General features: G+C 45.6%; 1 protein-coding gene across 1 annotated transcript; it reads left to right on the top strand.

Moving 5' to 3' along the window:
• Positions 1 to 2,435: 2,435 nt before the first annotated feature.
• FITM2 (fat storage inducing transmembrane protein 2) lies at positions 2,436 to 7,120 on the top strand. The gene is made up of 2 exons (XM_005146731.3): positions 2,436 to 2,608; positions 4,557 to 7,120. The coding sequence occupies exons 1-2, from the start codon at positions 2,436 to 2,438 to the stop codon at positions 5,197 to 5,199; spliced, it is 816 nt and encodes a 271-aa protein (XP_005146788.3). The 3' UTR covers positions 5,200 to 7,120.
• Positions 7,121 to 13,607: the final 6,487 nt, after the last annotated feature.

Below are 13,607 nucleotides of genomic sequence, written 5' to 3'. Positions count from 1 at the left end.
AAATACATGGCCCGACAGTAGAGATTTACTCTGAATCTGCAGGACACCTGGACCCAGCTGCGCTTTGCTCACTGCACTTGCGAAAATCTGTGATTTACAGAGATAATCCTCAGACATTTCAAGCTGGGCTGAAGATAGACACATTCCCAGCCCATGCCATCAATTCCATTCATCTGGAACAGGTGCCAAGCGTATGAAATTCTCCTGCTGCGTGGTAGACACCACAGCATGCTTCATTAGCAACCAGCCGAGCAGCTCACCACCTCCAGCTTGCGGGCTTTGCAAACAGGCTGAGACCCAAACCTGGGAAGCAAAGGAGGTGAGGTTTCAAAGGCAGAGGGGGATTTAGGCAGACAATGCAGGACTCTGTACAACCTGCTCCCAGCCCCTCTTATCCTCACTCATTTGAGTGAGAGCAGCTGTGTGTCTTTTCTGACCCAGGGGTACAATGCTGTGGCTGGGAGTGCCAGACACGGCCGTGGCAGTCCTATCAAAAACAACACCTAAACAAATTGCCAAATGCCATTTGCCTTGGATAACCTCCTTCGCTGAAACCCTTCCCATCTACTGGGTCTCCTTTGATGTGCCCTTCTGCTCTCTCAGCCCAGATGTTGTCATAGATTTGCTGACGATGACTGCAAACTGGCTTTGAAACGCACTTTGGCAAGAAACACTTTCCCATCCTGTCTCAGATAGGGTCTGCTTTTTTTGTCCCCTCCCACGTTTTTCTTCCCAAGGCCGCTGGGATGAACAAAGGCTCTTTGTTCCTTTAGCCGTTTCCCTGCTTGCTGGTGCTTTTTGTCATGTGTTAAAAGCTAAGTTGAAATGACAGTGGCAGCAGTTCAGTAGATGAAATAGGTCTCAAATACCACAGTGACGGCCAGTGCTTGGACATCGCTTCCAGCTATAAACATGGGCAGTGAGAAGGTGCGGGAGCCTTGGCAGCCCCAGAGATGGTTTCTGCCTCTGTCTTAAGCCCCAGGATAAACAAAATTCTACTGTGTGGAAACTGTCATTTTTTCCTCTTGAACATTATGGTAAGACCCTGTCTTTCAAAGGAGCTGACTCCTGAGTGGGGGATGTCAATTATAAGACAGGAGAAAACAACCCCAAGGTGCACCAGGGGAGGCTTAGATCAGTGTGTAGGAAATATTTGTTCACTGAAAGGGTTGTCAAGCGTTGGAAACAAGCTGGGGAAGTGGTGGTCACCATCCCTGGGGTATTTAAAAGACGTACAGATGTGGCTCTGAGGGACATGGTTTAGTGATGGACTTAAAAGATCTTAAAGGCCTTTTGCAACCTGACTGATTCTAGCATTCCACGGTGCAGGCACTAAAGCCCATTAGCACCTTGGAGTGCTCTCTTCTGATGTCCAGGTGCAGAAGCATCCTGCCCATTGGGTGATGGATACAAAACACCATTTTGGTCCTCATTTTGACAGGAGACAGTGGGAAAAATGGAAGTTTAGAATAGAGTCATAGAACAGTTAGGGTTGGAAAGGATCATCTAGTTCCAACCCCTTTCCATGGGCACGGACACCTCACCCTAAACCATGCCACACAAGGCTCTGTCCAACCTGGCCTTTGATGGAGCATTCACAACTTCCCTGGGCAACCCATTCCAGTGCCTCAGCACCCTCACATTAAAGAACTTCTTCCTTAGATCCAATCTAAACTTCCCCTGTTTCAGTTTCAACCTGTTACCCCTTTTCCTATCACTACAGTCCCTAATGAAGAGTCCCTCCCCAGCATCCCTACAGCCCCCTTCAGATACTGGAAGGCTGCTCTGAGGTCTCCACGCAGCCTTCTCTTCTCCAGGCTGAACAGCCCCAGCTTCTGAGCAGGTGTTTTTTTCCTGACACAGACGTACAGAGGGACATGGATGTACAGAGGGGCACGGATGTACAGAGGGACATGGATGTACAGAGGGGCACGGATATACAGAGGATCACGGATGTACAGAGGGACATGGATGTACAGAGGGGCACGAATGTACAGAGGGACATGGATGTACAGAGGGACATGGATGTACAGAGGGACACGGATGTACAGAGGGACATGGATGTACAGAGGGACATGGATGTACAGAGGATCACGGATGTACAGAGGGACATGGATGTACAGAGGGACATGGATGTACAGAGGGACACGGATGTACAGAGGGACACGGATGTACAGAGGATCACGGATGTACAGAGGGACCTTTTCCTGGTGCGGGGCCCTGGCTGCGGCACAGACCGCGCATCCCTATGGATCCGGTGCCCTCCCTCACCAGCCTCCACCACCTGCCCTGCAGGGGGCGCCCTCCCGCCGCGGCCGCCTGGCTGTCGCCGCGAGGGGGTGCCCTAGCGGTGCGGCGGCGGGCGGGGCCGGTGCCCGGTGCGCGGCGTGTGACGTGGTACGGCGGCCGGGCGGGCTGCGCGGCGTGCGGCGGCGATGGAGCGGCTGGAGCGGTGCGGGCGCTGGCTGCGGGCCGCGCTGGCCGGCGGCCGGGTGCGGCGCAGGCTGCCCTGGCTGCTGCTCGCCATCGTCATCCTCGGGTCCGCCCTCAAGGACGGTGACCTGGTGCCCGAGACGCCCTTGCAGAACAAGCGCAACCCGCTCAACGTGTGAGGAGAACCGGGACGGGCGGCGGGGAGGGAGCGCGGACCCGGGCCGTGGGGGCCGGCGCTGGGCCCAGGGTGGCCTTGCGAGGGGTGGCTCGGTGTGACCGGCCGGGCCCGGAGGTGCGGTGAGGCGGTTGGGTTTCCTGGTCCTTACGCCTCCTGTGGGGTATGGGACTGTGAGAGCGAAGAGCAGTGCCGTTTTCCGCTCAGGTTTTATTGGAAGGGGGGAAAAGCAATGTTTTCCCGTCTTCAGTTCCCAGGTAATTCCTTACATTTAAGTAAGCAGGTCGTTAGCAAGCCGTGTAAAAGCAAGCTGAAGAAAATAAGTCCTTCAGCGTCTTTTGTAACAGCAGAGTTCCTGCCATCCTTTTCTAGCACTTAGGCAACGGTTCAACTGCCTTAGTCACTCCTAAACTGCCTGTGAACCGTGTGAAGGGGATGAGGAAGGCGCTGAGCCCGGCCGCTGCACGTGTGCCTTGCCTGCTGCATGTCGGGCAGCGAAGCTGAAGCTGCTGTTTTCCCCTCTGACTTGGGGAATTTTGTACCTTATTGATTCCGATTTGTCATTTGGTGACGTGTGGGAGAGGAGCTGCTCTTTGTGGGATCGAAAGGAAGGGCTGGCAGCAGCACTTGAGGGGTGCCATTGATCTCACAGTAAAAACAGGCAACAGTTCAGCTCTCCGATTTTAAACAGAGGCAGGTTATGTGTGCTGACAGTCCCTGAAGCAGCTTTTTCCCCACAAATCACTGCTGGTTTGCCAGCAGCAGCTATATCAGCAGCTGCCTTTTGCTTTTAACTATCTCAGTAAAGTGAGGGGTTTATTTTCAGTTCCTATTCCATGGCAGCAGCTGCAGTTGCCACACAGGTGCCACCTCTACTATAAAATTAAGAGCAAAGGAGGCACTCCTCAAACTCCTGGGGCAGGCCCTGACAGTGTTTGTTAGGGCCTTGATGAAGATAACAGAACTCTGGTCCTACTTGTTTCTGTCTTTGATGCAGAAGTGGTGATGAAAGGATGACTGTATGTCGAGCTGCAGCTCAGCTGCAGACAAGAATTCTCTGGTTTTCAACCCAGGATATGCGTAAGGATGGAGCTGCACAGTCCCCCTCTCCCAGTAGCTGATAGGAAGCCAGCTACATTGGGAAGTCTAATAGGAGAAAGAAAATCATAGACTACGGTCTCCTTAGCTCATGAGTAAACTCATGTGCACATGCTCCACTTTAAGATTTGAAGACTAGTTACACAATACCGTCTCTTGCTAAACAGGATAGCAACACATCATCAGTTGGTTTTCAGGATTTTATAAGCATAGAGCAAAAGTTATCAGGCAGAGAGTGAATTTAGAGATGAAGGATTCATGTATGCCAAAGGAAAGCTCATCAACTGGGAAGACAGCAGAGGAGCAAACACATTGTGCTGCTTCATTTACTTTGTAAGGTGATGACAGAGGAAAAGCTTCATGGGTTCATTAGGGAAAAGAATCAGTCCTTCTGGCTGCCTTATTCAGTGGTAAGAGGTTGAGGTTGTGAAGGGCTTTAAAAGTAAATATAATTGAGATGAAGAGAGTCAGAGAAAGGGTTACTGTGTAAGGGTGGCAAGCTAAAAATACGTTCTTCACAGCTGCAGTTTGAGTAGGGCAGAGTTGAGCGGGTTTGTAGGGTAACAGCGATTGCAAAACTGAACTGCAAGTCTGAACAAGGGCTTTAGGTCCAAGGGAACACTGCCTGGGAAATAGTAGAAGTACCTGGTTAAGGAATTATTCATGTGTTGGGCCTGAGAGTGGGGAGAAGATTAAGATTTTAGCTATGCTTTACTTTGGTAGGAGTGTACAAGTGTCTAATGTAGAGGGTTCTGAACAATGACCTTGAAAACCTGCTCCTTCAAGCACCACCCTCAGTTCCTGTGAAGTTTCACACATGCATGTTTCTCTTTTGGCTTTTCTCTGGCAGATACTTCGTGAAGGTGGCTTGGGCATGGACGTTCTGGCTTCTGCTGCCCTTCATCACAGTCACCACCTACCAGTTTGCCAAGAGCAAGCTCCTATATGGTCGCATGAAGAGCATTTTGACGGTGCTGCGGCGTCTCAGCACGCTGCTGGTGGGCACTGCTGTCTGGTACGTCTGCACCAGAGTCTTCATGTACATTGAGAATCTCACTGGTGCGTGCTCTACCTCGGGTAAAGTCAGCGAGCCTCGCCGGCTGTTTGACAACAAGCAGGAATGCCACCAGCACAATGGGATCTGGAATGGTTTTGATATCTCAGGACACTGTTTTCTCCTCTCATACTGTGCTCTGATGATCATGGAGGAAGTGGCTGTGCTGGAAGGCTTGTCCATAGACCAGAACTCTAAGCTGCGTGTTGTGATCAACGCCCTGTTTGTTTTCTTGTGTTTTCTCACCATGATCTGGGTGTTCATGTTTCTCTCTACTGCCCTCTATTTCCATGACTTCAGTCAAAAGCTTATCGGTGCACTGATAGGTCTGTCAGCTTGGTATGGGACATACAGATCTTGGTACCTGAAACCCTTTTCTCCTGGACTACCTCTTCCAAATATACCTTTGAGTTCAAAGAAATATGGTTATAGCAGATAAAATAAGTTCTAAAATGTTGGGATTTTGCTTTCAGTACTGGAGTAGTTGAATGTAGGAATGGTTACTGTATTTCCACTGTAAGGAACAAGGTGATGGGTTGGAGGAAACCAGATCTGTGCTAGCTGGTGGCTGGCAGGTGGTAATGAGCTTCTTTCTTGGGAGAAAACTGGTATTGGAAGAGGTCTGCTCTTTTTAGGAGTTGTTGACTGGCATTCTCATCAAAGAAATCAGAAGTTGGATCTGTTTCTCTTACACATAAATGGAGGAGCAGATCCAAGGCTGGCAGAGGTCTAAGTGTTGCTAAAATATCAGTACTCGTCAAAGCAGTATATAGCTCCCTTGTGAAACTAGAGCATCTCATGTAATCAGATGTTAAATACACTTTGCCACAGATGCCTCTTAGCTGCCTGCACCTTCTGCAACAATGCGAGTACATCTGAGTTGTAATGTCTTCAGCAGACTGTGACTTTAAATTCATGCCTGCCTTTGAAAAAGAAACTCTTGGAAAACAAGCCTTAACTTTCTCCTTAGGTGTAGTATCTGTAATAATATTTTGTCACTTTATTCATGACATAAAAAGAACCCAGACTCCTTCCCACTTTGCTAAAATGTCTGATATAAGAATTGGGGTTTTAATGTTTTAATCTTATGAGTTACACCCTTTGCAACAGTGAGTACCCTGTGGTATGTTTCTTGTAGAAGAACAGTGAAATGCTGGTGTTGCAAGTTAGTTTAACCTGCTAAGCTTGGTCTGCTTGGAAATGAATGAAACACATTGTTTATCCTATGGGCTGCAAAGCAGTGAGCTTGAAGCGATATTTATTCTTGCTTATTCACTGTATCAACAAGCTGCTTAATTTGATTACATATAAAGCTGTGGTCACTTTTGATGTGGCTGGAAACCCACTACTGAATAAAACACTACTATTATATAATGAATAGATAGGAGATGGGATGGGTTTACTCATATCAATCTGACATTTAGCATAATTTTATCTTGAAAAGCTTTTTATTGTCTCATAAAGGCTTATTCATGACTGCAAAAGTTGCTTTCATGGTTGTAGTGATGAGCAAGATGGCCTAAAAGGGCTCTGGGCAAGGTAGTGCCTGCTGATCTGAGAGTGGGCTTGACCTGTCTGGAGCATTTGACTCCAAGTTGATTATTTTGCTGAATATAGGGTATGATGCACTGTAGTCTAATCTTGGTATGTTCCTTTTTGCCATCTCAACAGCTCTCTTCCAGCAAGAGAGCAACAGTGTTTGCAATAAATACAGCAGTGTTAAATCCACACTTGTGGCCTGCCTCTGAGGAGAGCCAAATTCACCTGAATTGCCACTGAATTCAGTGGCCAGCAGGAGTTAGTGTGTGTCCTTAGAACGTACAAATCACCTCTCACAAAGAAGCTGTTTCAGGAGGTTATGTATTTTCTGTCAAGCTCTTACTTTTGTTTTTGCATTTAATTGCCTTTTAAGCTGACTCTTTGGAAAATTTGCACTGATTAACTCATATTGGGTTAAATTAAATTTGTTTAAACAATGCAAATTCATTTGCAGATATTCTTTTGATGTAATGTAAGCCTGCTCCCAATAGAGTTAAGCTAGACCGCAAGCCACTTTCACCATGAAAAAGGATTTTATTACCAGAAGATTTTCTGATTTAAGTTTCTATTATAGGTTTTCTTTATGTAACTTTGCTATATAGAGAAGATCTTGGAACAGGAAATGCTATTTATTTCAACCAATTGACGTGCTGAAAGTATGTTCAGTTTCACAGATGTTTTGTGCAATCACTAGATGGATACTTCTGTCCACTTCTAACAGTGTCATACAAACTTTTTATTATGGGAATAATGTAGGAGATGGTTATTCTCTTTTTTTAATTTAAATAATGAAATAAAAATCAGTGTTTGTGTCTTTGCGATTCTGTTTCTGATGTGTGTAAAAGATACTGCTGCTGCTCTTCCCTGAATGATCCACCCTCCTAGTATTTTTGTGCTTATGGGGATGCTTGATCACACTGACACTGATAATTCTGCAGTATTTGAATGGGTGAATATAACACAGGTTCTCAGAAATACAGGGTAGAAAAAGAAACAAAAGCAAGCCCTGCCTGACAAAGCCAAGTGTCCTAATGTGTGCCTGTTACCCCAGGCAGTTCATTTTGTATCCATGGACAGTTGCTTATTGTAGCAGTGAAAGCCTATTCCATTGAAATGTATGGTGAAATTCCTGTGGGCTGTATTACTGGTTATGAGATTGGAAATCTTGGTGTATGTGGCTTTCTCAGTGCCCAGAGACCATGAACCAGCTGTTGGCTCAGAAGGTTCCCTTGTGCTCCAGACCTTCTCTTTGTGCTTTTCGACTGTTTGATAGTAAGCCTCTGCTTCCTTGTACTTCAGCTGGAAAGTAATGGTTGCAGATTTTCTGATCCTATGTTTGCCATCACCTTTTCCTTACTTCCTTCCCTCTCCCAAATACACTTTTACCATTAAAATAAAAACGTGGCCTTTCTACGACAGATATGCAGCCAAAGAGAAGCAGTCCTGGGAGTACCTGGACTTGATGTCCTGTGCCAAAGGCACAAATCAACTGTCAACAGGTATTATTTGTTTGAAGTTCTTCGAAGAAGTGTAACATTTTAAAGGTAAATTCATATTTTGTAGTGAATTCCAAAAGACAGCAACTGATCAAAAGAAACACTTCCTCTTTTTCCTTTTTTTTTGTTTGCTTTTCTGCATTAAAGTATTCCTCTTGTTCCTTCAGAGCTGTTTTTCCATGTCTGTAGAATTATCTAAGGGACTTCTGTCTCCAACATCTTATTAGCATGTTAATGTATGTTCTCTAGTTTTTCATTGCCTGTATTTGTCTAGCCTATTTTGTGGGGTCTCTTTCAGTCCTTCCCCAGAAGCAGCGTTTGGCCTGACTGATGTGGCAGAGGGTGCTTTTTGGGGCCAGCAAGGAAGGAGTCTCAGCCAGAACACAATGAGAAGATGAACTGGATTAGGATTTATTTCACTCTTCACTTACCTGGTTCTCTTTCAAATGTTTGCATCACTGGAGCCAAGATCAGGCAAACAGGAAAGTTTAGATGTTTCGTAATAGCCCTCTGAATGGTTCAGACCTTGAACACACTTGAACCTGGGGTTTGATTCTTCCTCAGCATCTTTGTTGAAAGCAGACTTGTTCCATGAATGCTTCACTGGTGCTAGATGGTTTGTCAGTTTATTTGCATGTATTGAAGCTTGGGTTGTGGAGTGGCTGCGAAGAAAAGAGCCCTGTTTTCTGTGTTGATGCATGGCAGTTCATGTGCGAAACCCGCTAATGCCCTATGGTGCACATTAACAGTAAAAACCTGTGGGGGCTGCTGTGATATATTAAATGTTTTGGAAATTCAGCCTTTAGTTGTGAATATAAGCCTACAGTCCCTTTTTTTTTGTGAAATATCTGTTTTTTCTCACTGTAGCTTAAAGCAGATCCCTGCAGCTTCTCTGCAATCAGCCTTTTCCAGCTCTTTGCCTTTGATCAGCCTCTCTTTATCTCTGTTCACTTAAAAACCTGTTTCCTGGGATTATTTCCTTTCAGAGCTTCATCATGCCTCCTGGAGCACAGATTAGCAATAAATGCTCTTTACCTCTGCTGGATGTGTTGCTTTATATATATATGTTTTTTCTTTCCTTCTTGTAAGCATTTTGCCAAAGGTTAAGCAAAAAAGGCTGTTGTGACTTTGAACTTGTAATTAGCTTGTTCAAAGGAGTTGGTTTTTCACTGTAATGGTGTTTACCTGAAAGAAAGCAGTGCAGTCCCTGAAATTCCAGGCAATTATGTAGGAATACTGAGTCTGAGAGCTTAAGTATTTCTAGGCTACCCTCTGTCCAGCACAAAACCCAGGCAATTCCATCTGCCTTGAAACAAACTGAATAACCTCTGTAAAGCTTTGGACCTATAATATGGCACAGAAAAGAAGCAGTAGGTGAAGAGCTTTCCCAGCCTTTCAGGCGAAGTGAATACCACAGGAAAGCAGTACATGGAAAAATGCCCTTTTTCAATTGTGCTTTTCCCTACAAGTTATCCAGCAGGAGATGATCTGCAGTTGTCCTTTGTCTCTCCCCACTGGTGTAATGCTGAAGAAAGGAAAGAGTGGAACAAAAGTGAATACAAATTATTATCTTTTATCTTGCATCTCTGAAGCTTTTTTTCCCCATCCAATCTGGGTTCATTTTGCAGTTTTAGGCTGTGTATATTCCCTCAGTCACACAATTTCATGCATTCAGTCTATGGGAAGCACGCTTATGTCAGAGCAATAAATAGGCTCAATATCCTCAATGTAAATGTCAGCTCTCTTCTGAAATCTCTTCACTGAATCCTGCTCTGCCTCTTTTTTTCCCTATCTCATGGGACTGGGGAACAGAGCAGTGCCCAGAGCTTGGTTACACACAGTGTGACTGTATCAGTGACAAGCTTAACATCGTGACTCACCACTGGAGAAAATTCAGCTAAATAGGTTGTGGCTCAAAATAGTTGTGATGGAGAAAGCCATGCGACATGAATTGAAAATAAAGATGATACTGAGCCCCAAAAGCCTTTTAGCCTTATATGCAAATGCATGAATTGTTACCCCCAGATCTGACAGGCTTGTGCCAACTGGGAACGGTGCTCAGGGTCTGCCCTCTGGGTTTTGCTGGTGATGGAAGTGAGTATGAATTTAATACACCCTTGGTATAGTGTTGTTCTAGACTACAGCTCTTCCCAGCAGCACTGTGCACTCTTGTCCCAGCTTTGCCACAGCCTGACCTGAATTTGGGTGTTCAGAAGACTGACAGTGATAGAGGTTTGAGGTTTTGGGGAATATTTTGCTGTTGATCATCATGTTTCAATAGCAAAAAAATGCCATGGTGTTTTCTGGTTTAGTTTGACTGTGGAGGGTTGGTCGGGTTTTTATGCTTGTGGCCAAGGATCCTCCCTATTGGTGCCCTGTAGTGGTTGGCCCTGAGGGTATGGAATGGAAGGAGGTTGCTTTTGGTAAGCAAAAATAGAAGACTGTTCCAGGAGGCTTGCAGTGGAGTGGCATGACCTTGTGATGTAAATAGCGTGTGCAAAGCTGTGCCTCACTATGCAGAATGCTTAGTTCTGTGTCAAGAAGTGCCTGCAGCATTCTAAAACACCCTGAAGCCAGATTACACTATGTTCTGGTCTTAAAGTAGCTTTATTTGGATAACTCTTCTGGAGCTAAAAAGGATTTAGGTCGCGGGAGAGATGGGGTGCTGGTAGGAAGGAGCTGAGACAGGAGGCAATGGAAGTAGGGGGATGGATGGTGTTATTTTTAAAGAAATGCTTTCCAAGCTGTCATTGATCTGTGCTATTAATTAAGAGCTTTTTTACAAGGCTGCATTGCCTTCCTTTCTTAGCAGGTCTCTCTCAGAGGGTGGGAATGGGAGGTGCTGTGTTCACTGATGCAGAGCTTCACAGCCGGTGGGCTCCTGACAACAGAAATGTCTCTGTAAATGTCCCCAGCTCTGTGTGGCAGGAGAGCAGAAAGGGGAGCTCAGGGGAGCCCAGGAGAGAGGAAAGGGTTAGGACAGCAGAGGGGTAAAAAGAGCTGAAAGTAGGTCATTGTGCAGAGGAGAATGACAAGAAGGAAGAAAAATCTCCTGCGAGCTCCCGAGGGGTGGGTGGAGGTTGACACCTTGCTCATTGATGCTCTTCAGCATCAAAATCACAAGGAAATAGAAATGATGTGCTTTAGCAACAGCAGTTGCATCTGCAGGTAGAGCCTTGGCCTGCAGCACAGGTTACTGCAGTGTGCAGCCTCTGCAGCCGCAGTGATAGACATCTGTGTTCTGACAGCATGGTTGTTCATTTACATTATTTATGGTATATGTGGTGTCCTCCCTTTCACTGTGAGGTGTTTAAAGCAGACTGTTTTCTCCCTGTTTAATCCTTCAGAGGAAGGCGTGTAAAATGGAGAGAAAAAGACAACAACAGTAAATGTGTCATTTGGGCACATTTGGAAATCAGCATGAGGGGAGAAGATAGGGAATTGGTTTGTCACGAGTGTGCTTTATCTGAGAACACAAGTTCCAGTGTGTTCACTACTGGTTAAGACTGTAGGTAGAGTATTGGAAACGGTTTGGTCTGAAACCTCTGCAGTCTGATCACTGAGGCCACGTTTAGGAAATCCTTCAGGGGGTTGTGTTCTTTGGTTATTTATTTTAAATCCCATATTATCGTGTTTTACATTATCCCTGGCCATCTCAAGGTACCATTATCATTTTATACCATATTATTTTAATCTCGTATATCTCTCAGAAACCCGAGAGATTTAGTTGCTGTCATTTCCTGCATTGTGGATCCAGTCTACATGGGTTTGGCTTTGATCTAAATAATGCCAGTGAATGCCACCAAACACAACCTGATGCTAAATATTTTCACAAGCCTTAACGTTTTCTGTTTGCTGTTCTCACATGGGGAAGTTCTTTGTATATTTTCACAGCAGAAAGCTTCCCCTTGCTTAAAGGAGCAGCTCTTACCGCATTCCTCTTCCTCCTGGCCAGGTTACTGAACTGCAGTGGTGTGGTGAGGATGAGTTTTTGTGCATTGGCAGCCCTCGATCTCAACTTCTTTGCAGCTTGTGACTGGCTCTGTGGTGCGTTCCCTGTCCTCGGACAAGCTTAGTCTTGAAATCCTTTATTCTGCTTGGAGAGGTCTTCTCCATCCCTCAACAAGCAAAGGAGAAAGCTGCCAGGCAGCTGCAAGGCTGACATGTTCATGTTCAATTTCCATAACTGAGTCTTTGGAGCAAAACCCGTAGGAGTAAAAGGGGTTTGGAAGCTGTAGTTCTACAAATCTGACCACTGGGAGCTTATTAAACATGAGGCTTGGGAGAGAGGAGGGAGCGACTGCTCCTTGTGAGATTGCTCAGTGCCGTAAAGCTCCATCTCAGAGGTGCTCAGAAGGGCTTGGACTTGCCAAGTAGCCCCTGATTTGTTCCTTCTGATGATTGCAAGTTCCACATTTCAGCACAGATACAGATTTTAAGGCCCTGAGGTGTCTGAAAGCCGATTTGCCTCTGAAACAGAGGTTTGAAAGCATAAAAATCTGCTTGGGTAAATAAGGACATCTAGGGTAAAGCTGAAGAAGGACCCTAACCAGGGTCAGACCAGGTTCCCAGAAGTATCTGGGGCAAGATACAGCATGAGCCATTCCCTCTGTTCAGTGATGCTACAGGATTGCTCAGCAGTGAATTGTAAGGTGTCCCAGAGCAGCTATTTGCTCCAAATACTATCTGTAAGGTGCCTCACCTTCCAGCCTTGCCCCTGGGGTGCTGCTGTTACCCCACACCTTGCTGAGAGTAAAATGCCAAGTCCTGGAGTGAGAAAACAGATTTTTTTGCCATCATTTTTACATCTCTGTGTATAGAAAGCAGCTTGGGCAGTGAACACTGGGACAGTGCCTGACCCCATGTCCATGTAATGCACAGGTCTCCTATTTTAAGTGGAACTATAGCAGAAAAGGCCTGATCAGGCTCAGATAAGCTAGAGCAAAACCAACTTTTCATGATGACAGCCTGTAATCAACACAGCCTGCTTATAGCAACTCACTAATCTGGATTGATCAGCATGGTAGCATTCATCTCCGCTTTGTTTCAGCATGGTCTTGAGCATCAGTCCAGCCTCTGCCTGCCACAGTAATTGTCTTTTATCACTCTCACAGATTGCTTTTCCCTGGAGCAAAGTCCTGGTATTTTTTCATTACCCCAGTAGGGAAACAAGGCTCAGAGACAGGGAATGGCGCTGCCTCCACTGATTTCTGCCGTTGTTTTCCATTTGTCCCAAACCAAAGGCTTGTTAGTGACTATTCCCAGCTGAGAACCTGTACAAAGCCCATCACAACAGCATCTATGGCTTCCCAGCAATTCAGGAAGCAACACTACTGACAGCTCTCTCGTGTTGGTCCAGTCTGACCTGTGTCTTGTTCCAGCTGCTGTTCTGTTTGGCTTCCTTATTGCAGCTGCATTTTAAGTGTGCTCCAAACCAAACTGACACCTATTTTCTCCAGTGCTTAGAGTTCTGATTTGCTCCATGATTTTACATTTATTCTTTGGTTTAAAAAAAGCAGAGGAGAAGCAAAGTAACCAGCAGCAGCCTTGGTAAGCAGCTTCCTTCTGCCTCATTCTTGTGCTGACATCCTGGGAATGGAGTGAATATTTGCTCTTGTTCTTTCTGGGTTTCCTGGCCTTGTTTCGCCATTAATATTCCTTTCTACACCAGGCATGTGCATTTTATCAGCTTTTGGAAATCACCAGGAAATATGTACATAGAACAAGTGGCAAAGGTAAAAGAGTGAAATCAGGTAAGGGTTTCATGTCAGTGTATCTTTATAATTCCAATTTAATTTATAACTTAGTATTG

This window comes from Melopsittacus undulatus, chromosome 10 (genome assembly GCF_012275295.1).
Source record: "Melopsittacus undulatus isolate bMelUnd1 chromosome 10, bMelUnd1.mat.Z, whole genome shotgun sequence".
NCBI lineage: Eukaryota > Metazoa > Chordata > Aves > Psittaciformes > Psittaculidae > Melopsittacus > Melopsittacus undulatus.
The sequence above is the reverse complement of the archived record's forward strand: the minus strand, read 5'-3'. Positions and strand labels throughout refer to the sequence as shown.

Excerpts from the sequence above, each read along its gene's own strand:
- FITM2 (XM_005146731.3), top strand. The coding sequence starts at position 2,436 with ATGGAGCGGCTGGAGCGGTGCGGGCGCTGGCTGCGGGCCGCGCTGGCC. Across the intron at positions 2,609-4,556 it reads AAGCGCAACCCGCTCAACGT|ATACTTCGTGAAGGTGGCTT; the intron begins GTGAGGAGAACC and ends TTTCTCTGGCAG.